This window comes from Rhinolophus ferrumequinum, chromosome 21 (genome assembly GCF_004115265.2).
Source record: "Rhinolophus ferrumequinum isolate MPI-CBG mRhiFer1 chromosome 21, mRhiFer1_v1.p, whole genome shotgun sequence".
Taxonomy (NCBI): Eukaryota; Metazoa; Chordata; class Mammalia; order Chiroptera; family Rhinolophidae; genus Rhinolophus; species Rhinolophus ferrumequinum.
The window spans coordinates 42,447,596-42,455,064 of record NC_046304.1 but is presented as its reverse complement, the minus strand read 5'-3'; the positions used below and the strand labels follow the sequence as shown (position 1 = coordinate 42,455,064).

At 51.5% G+C, this 7,469-nt stretch overlaps 1 protein-coding gene across 1 annotated transcript; it reads left to right on the top strand.

The window, feature by feature from the left end:
- The first annotated feature begins 5,039 nt into the window (after positions 1-5,039).
- GH1 (growth hormone 1) lies at positions 5,040-6,934 on the top strand. The gene is made up of 5 exons (XM_033091461.1): positions 5,040-5,194; positions 5,467-5,627; positions 5,821-5,937; positions 6,151-6,312; positions 6,626-6,934. Exons 1-5 carry the CDS (start codon positions 5,185-5,187, stop codon positions 6,824-6,826), a joined length of 651 nt encoding a protein of 216 aa, XP_032947352.1. The 5' UTR covers positions 5,040-5,184; the 3' UTR covers positions 6,827-6,934.
- The last annotated feature ends 535 nt before the right edge of the window (positions 6,935-7,469 follow it).

The window sequence follows — 7,469 nt, the reverse complement described above, 5'->3', positions numbered from 1 at the left end:
CTTGCGTTTAAGCCCCCGCATACCCAGAAGGAGTACCATCTCTGCCAAGGTTTTCCATTGCTCTCAAGTCCCAAAGCCTCAAAGACCCTACTCCTTCCTAACAGTCCCGCTGTCTGCCACTGACGTCCTCCGGGAGTTCAGCTCTGGGCCGCTGTTTGGCCCTCCCCTTCCCCAGAATGCAGCCAAGGCCCCTTGGTGGGCTCATGCCCCACTACCCACTGGGGGAATCCAGCCCGGTCCCTCGGGGCCTGGGTGTAAGCACAGGCTGCTTCCTCCTCTGTTCTAGCTTGACTTCCGGCCCTCTCACTGCAGGTGCTGCTAGGCCTGGGGTGCTCTGACCCTGGGGTTTGGGTGTTTTTCCAGCAGATTGGAGATGAGAGAAAAACAAACCAAAACGCGAAAAGTTACTCTGTTTGGGTATCACTGGCAGGTGGCGTTCATTCTTTAGCAGTTGTCCAACCTGGCTGGGTCTTCTACGAAGGGTCTCAGAGGCCATCTCGGCATACAGGGTTTGGGACGCCTGGATTCTGTCCGCACGTGCTGTGCTCTCTTTAGTTGACCTCAGTAGCTGTATTCAGGCCCACATTGGTGAAATTCCTGTATTTGTCTCTGCTCTCCATGCTGCATCCTGGGGACCTGCCATTGACTCAGTTGCAAACAAAAACAAAAAATAACAACAACAAACCTTCCCCTTGGAACACCTCAGCTGCCCTTTCCAACTCAAAAGCCTTTACTTGGAAACTTAGGTGACTCCACAGAGAACAACACTGAACAAGCATTCAATCCTAAATTCAGAGTAGCTTGTTAAAACACATTTAGGTGCATCCTGATGCAATTAAAAAAAAAAAAGATATCTTTCTCTGAGATCTAACAGCACTTTCTCACATGGCAGGAATGGAAGGGCTAGATACCGCATGAGGTCCTGCTCAGGGCTCACATTCTGCAAGTTGTAAGTCCACATAGAACATTTGTGTGTACTTGGGATCAACATATACACACTGCCTCGTCTACATTTTTGTGTAAGTGTTTTCATGTTCGTATTGCCGTGCATTGCAAGATCCTGTACTTGTTCTTATTATTTTTAGTACTTGTTATTTTAAATTCACTCTACTATGAAGAGGACATTGAGACACAGCACGGTTTACCTTGTCATTTCTGGCCAGGTGGATACTTGAGTTCTTTCCTTAGCACTGTCCTTCTATCCATTCCATCCACTCAGCAGATGCTTGTTGAGTTCCTGGGCCTGGGACCACTGGCCAGCTGCCAGTTCTCCCCACTCCCCAGGCTATTCTCTCACTTCTGAATCTTAGCTATTTCCTTCATGGCAGTTTTCACGATGTGAAATGTCTGTATGTATTTTACCATTGTGTATTTATTTGTTTGCTATTGTCTCTCTTTCACATAGACTGTAAGCTCCAGCAAAAAACGGATCGTATGTTTTGTTCAGCTATGTATGCCCATCTGCCTGGTACAATGTCTGGCACGTGGAAGGAGCAACAACTACTTATTGAACCAGTTAGTGCATGAATAAGAGAATGAGTGAATGAATGGATGGATAAAAGGCATGAATCCAGCCTCAAAGAGCTTACAGTCCCATAAGAGGGATAAGATGCCCACAAATAACATCAGAATAAGGTAAAAGGAGGCAGAAGTTATTTCCAGCTGAGTTCACCCATCAGGAAAGCACCCCAGATTTCCCACAGCTGCTGGATACACCTCGATTCTTATTACTTCTTTTTCAGTGAGCCTGTCTTCCTGGGAAATAATCCCCAATATGGAAATTACTTAATAGGTCCAGTTATGGAAATTGCCATGCATGTCTAGATTGTTCAGAGATCCTCGACCAGTGTAAACAACACCCTCCAAGGTCTGTCCTCCATGGTTGAACCCTCTGGCTAACCCAAGGGTCTGATGAGATAAAGGAAGTGAAAACATGATGTACACTGAAACGTGCAATACAAATGTGAAGGATAATGTGGCTTGGTTCATTAAGTCAGGCTACTGTGGGTTGTTTTTCTGCAGCTTTTCTTGGTGCCTGTGGACCTCATTTGGGGCTGAATTGCCCCCGCCTTCCTTGAACACCTGAGTGGGGACTTGATGCTGTCCTGCTAGCTTTGCACTGAGGAAAGTTCTGTCCACACCCAGCAGTGCCACTGTCTTCCCTGGATGAGGCTTCTAAAGAGCCTGGCACCGTGGGAACACCGGATCCTGGGCAGCCATCACTTAGGAGCTGGGAGTCTCCAAGCAAACTGCTTTATCTCTTTGAGCCTGCGTGTCCTCTATGAAATGGGCCTCACCCCCCTCTCGCCCAGTTCAGTGCCTGGCACATGGTGGGCACTCAGAAATGTGGATCTCCTTCCCCATCTGCCCTGGAGGAGCCCTTGGGAATCCCCACATAATATTCTCTAAAGACCTTGACCCAATTCCCTGAATGATCAGAGGGATGCTTAGACCCATGCTGGAAGCAGAGAAGAGGTAAGGTATGTCCTGGGGGCGATCCCAGCCTCCGGCCTCAAGGGAAGCAGGACAGAGTGAGTAGTGGGAAGTGTGGGCCTCAGGTGACCGAGGCGGGTAGAAAGAGCTGCCACCAGTCCCTCTGAGGCGGTCCCTAAGATCAGAGTGAATGTGACCCTAAATAATGAGATGGCCCCAAACTCCATGGGCTTGAACCTCAGAGAGGCTCTTGAAGCCTGAAAGAGGCCACTTCAGATCGAGACCATATCTGTGAGCTTCCATGGTAGGTACAGAGAACCCCAGAGATGATCAAATCTGGAAGTATGAAGGGTTGCCCAACACACTGAAATTCACAGATTTCGAAATAACGGGGGCTTCATCCCGAGCCTTTCCAGGCTGACCTCAGAGATGGTACTTACAGCTTCTCACTGGCCACCATGCAGAGGCCACTGATGGGCAGTCTCTGACCTGGAGAAGCCAGGGGTCTGGCGTTAGGTGGTGCCCCAAGAAATGGTGGGTGACTCCCTAGCAGTGGAGGGAAAATCCCATCTAATTCAAAATTTATCGTGTGGCATTGGTGGTATAGCGATGAGCATAGCTGCCTTCCAAAATTTATCTTCTACTAGCAATGAATCATAGATGTGGTCCATAGTTTCCATCCAAGTTTCCCCAGCATTAGCTAGAAGCCTGTCATGAGGGGTTCCACATTGGTGTCCCTTCTCCCAGGTGACATAGGAGGAAAGAGTAGTGGGGGAGCAGAAGTCTGTGTGAGGCTCAGAGACCCTCCTCCACTTCCTGGCTCCCCCTCTTGGGTGGAGCTGGAAGGATGAGAGGAAAGGAATGTCTCTACCTTCTTCAGAGCCTGTAGCTTTGATGATCCTCCCACAGTCCTGCCTGGAGAATAGCTCCCACAGGTCCCCGTGACCTCCTTAGCAGATAATGAATCAGGGTCACAGTTGGGCAATGGTTCAGGAATGATGGGAGAAAAGGAAGCTCTATTTTCTGGTTCGAAAAGGGGGAGCTAGCAAGGCACAAGTACTCATGTTGTGGAATGTGGGGGTGTGACTTTTCAATGTTGGTTGCCAACACCATAAACAACCACCTCTAGAAATGTTTTCTTGTTTGTTTATTTTCTTGCAGGGTCAAGTGCGAAATGTTCTTAGACTCAAGGGGTAGAAGGTATAAATGGAAGGAAATATGTTCTTTTCTGCTCTTATCCCAGGAGGTGATTCAATGCTGGGGACCTCCAGATGCTGAAATAGCCAGGATCCTGGGCACCAGGAGGCTGGAAGGCAGCAGTTCCAGCCTGCCCGGCCCTAGCCTTGCCTGCTGTGGTCTCTGACATGCACCCCTTGTGTCTGGGCCATTCTCACCTGGAAAATGAGGGACAACAATCTGCCCTTTAGGGGAGGACAAAATGAGGCAAAGGGGTCTTTGTGATGAGGCATAGGATCCTTGTGTTCAGAGGGATATGAAGTTACAATAACTAAGGGGCGCCCACCCTGTCAGCTTTGGAGAAAGCTTGGGATGATGTCACATAGGAAGAGACTTTGGAGATCTGCTGCCTTGGCTGAGGTAACTCGTGCAAGTCAGCCTCTCAGAACCTCGGTCTTTTCGTCTGTAAAATGGGGTGATGATAGTACTTCCTCTGCAAGATGGGCAGGAGGGTCAAATGTGAGAATGCAAAGGCATGCTCTTCACAACCTGATAAGCTCTATACAAATATTAAAAGAAGACAGAATGATAGAAGACTACAATGGCTGGAGACAGCATCTTTCAGGGTGTTGTACCCTGAGTTCCAGCACTAGGGACAAGACTCAAGCTCTCAAGGTCTCTTCCAACGTTGAGATTTCCTGAAGGTGACAGGACTGCAGACGGAAGCATTTGTGGCACCTGTGTTCCCGGGATTTCTGCTTCTTAGTTTGCATCTCTGTGCAGGTCCAACCTCAAGTTTTGGTCCACCCTTGGGGGAACCCCAACGCTAAGGGAAATGGGAAGGCATTATGTGGGGCTTGTGCCCTCTAGAGGTCAGTATTAGCATGGCATCCAGCTGTCTGAGGCCAGATCAGGTGGGGAGTGGCCTGAGGATGGTGATAGAGTGTGAAGATAGAATCTGGGGCTGAACTGTGCCCAGAAATGCCAGAATCTATTGCTGCCTCAGCCCCCTTTTCCAACACACATTCTCTCTAGTGAGTGGAAGGGAGTGATGCAAGGAGGCGGGAAGTGTTATTAGAGTAAGGAAGGGATCAGCACAGCTCTCAAGGCACAGCCATCCTGACACAGCCCCCTGTTTGGGGACCAGGTTGTGTCCGCCTCACCCTGGTGGACAACTCCGCGGTGATATCCTGCCAGCATGCACGTGGACTCAGACTGCTCCTTTCTGCCGCCTCTCCCTTAAAAAGAGGACATATTGGGTGGTCTCTCTAGCCAAGACCCTGTGTGTGCAACCCTCACAGGGCTAGTGACGGTAGAGAGGGGAAGATGACAAACGTGGGGGACATGACCCCAGGAGCGGAGCGGGAACATGATGAGTGGGAGGAGGTTCTAAATTATCCATCAGTAGAGGCCCGTCAGTAGTCCCATGCATAAATGTACAGAGAAAATAGGTAGGGCAGAGGGGGGAGAGAAGGGGCCAGGGTATAAGAAGGGCCCGCCTGGGACCAATTCCAGGATCCTAGGACCCAGCTCCCCAAACCGCTCAGGGACCTGACGACAGCTCACCCAGCTGACATGGCTGCAGGTAGGCGCTCCTAAAATCCCCGTGGGCTTGGTGTGTACTGAAGGGGAATATGGGGACCCTGCGGATGGATGGGGGCACTAACCCTGGGCTTTGGGACTTCTGAATACGAGCATAGACATCTACGCCCAGACACCTGGCCAAGTTTAAATGCTCTCAGTCCCTGAGGGAAGGGGAGGAGGAAGGAAATGCTCCTGGGGCAGGGAGAGGGTGGGCAGGAGACCAAGGCCTCCTGCTCTCTGGGTCCCTGCCTTAATCTCCATGTCTCGCTCTAGGCCCTCGAACCTCTGTGCTCCTGGCTTTCACCCTGCTCTGCCTGCCCTGGCCTCAGGAGGTGGACGCCTTTCCCAACATGCCCTTGTCCAGCCTGTTTGCCAACGCAGTGCTCAGAGCCCAGCACCTGCACCAACTAGCTGCTGACACCTACAAAGAGTTTGTAAGCTCCCCAGGAATGGGTGCTGGTGGGGGTGGCAGGAAGGGGGACATAACAGGAAGACACTGATGAGTTCAGGGTAATTTTATCCAAGTCAAGATGCTGTCAGGTGAGCATGAACTGGGGAGGGTTCCGAATAAAGCAGTGGTGAGAACTGTGCACAGGCTTAGAGCTGGACGGGCTTTCTGTCTCCCAGGAACGCACGTATATCCCAGAGGGACAGAGATATTCCATCCAGAATGCCCAGGCTGCCTACTGCTTCTCCGAGACCATTCCGGCCCCCACCGGCAAGGATGAGGCCCAGCAGAGATCCGTGAGTGGTTGTCACGGCCCAGCCAAGGAACAGAGGCCTCCCTCTTCCTAAGGTTGCCCCTTCTCTGGCCAGGAGCCTGGGCAAGCCTGCCTGCACCGGGCTCTGGGTCGCCTTTACCATGAGGGGGCGGAGGGTAGCAGTGGGTGGGATGGCAGGGAAAGGCCTGAGGGCAGGGGCCCGCCTGGGTACCTACCACCCATCCCCTCCCCGCAGGACATGGAGCTGCTTCGCTTCTCGCTGCTGCTCATCCAGTCATGGCTTGGGCCTGTGCAGTTCCTCAGCAGGGTCTTCACCAACAGCCTGGTGTTCAGCACCTCAGATCGTGTCTATGAGAAGCTGAAGGACTTGGAGGAAGGCATCCAAGCTCTGATGCGGGTATGGATGGCATTGTGGGTCCCCAAACCTGGGGGAGGGGCCTGCCCTTCTCCTGGGCCTGGAGGCCCAGGTGGCTTAGCTGAGGGGTGGGGCTTACATGGACCGGAGAAGAGAGATACTGCCGCTCTCTTTGTAGCAGTCCAGCTTTGACCCAGGAGAAATCTTATTCCTCATTTCCCGTTTAGAATCCTCCACACCTTTCTCTAAGCCCTGGGTGGGCGGGGGTGGGGGGTGGGGGGAGTGAAGGAAATGGAGGGGAAGGGAGGGAGCAACTTGCAAGGACTGAGTCTCTGTCTCTCCATCCCTTTTGCAGGAGCTGGAAGACGGCAGCCCCCGGGCTGGGCAGATCCTCAGGCAAACCTATGACAAGTTTGACACCAACTTGCGTAGTGACGACGCACTGCTCAAGAACTACGGGCTGCTCTCCTGCTTCAAGAAGGACCTGCACAAGGCTGAGACGTACCTGCGGGTCATGAAGTGTCGCCGCTTCGTGGAAAGCAGCTGTGCCTTCTAGCTGCTGGGCATCTCTGTTACCCCTCCCCAGGGCCTCCCCTGACCCTGGAAAGTGCCTCTCCAGTGCCCACCATCCTTTCCTAATAAAATAAAACTGCATCATATTGTCGGAGTAGGTGTCATTCTATTATAAAGTGGGTAGGGCTGCTGCGTATGGGGCAAGGGACAGTTTGGGAAGACAACCTGCAGGGGTCCTGTGGGTCTATTGGGAACCAGGCCACTGGCCGATAACTGACCCGGTTCTTCCTGAGTGAAAAGAGGCTGACATATTCACGTCTCTCTGTCACACACCAAGTCCACTCTGTAGGTCCGTGGTCCCAGCTTGTTGGACAGTTATAGGTCAACCACCCCTGGAAAGTATTTGAAGGCATTTCTCGCCACCTGTCCTAGCACCACAACACCAAACCTAGGCCCCAAGAATGGGAAGAAATGAAAGCAAAACAACTATGAAGTACACGAGCAAAATGCCCCAACATGTGCGAAAACAATGAGAGAAAACATAGAATTACTTTTGTGCAGAAATTTTAAGGTGCATACACATTAGGCCCAACTACCCTTAGGAAATGGGAACAAGGCAAAATGGCTTTGGGACAAACAGAAACAGAATTGTTTTGGGATCTGAAATAAGGCAAGGGAAGTGAAGA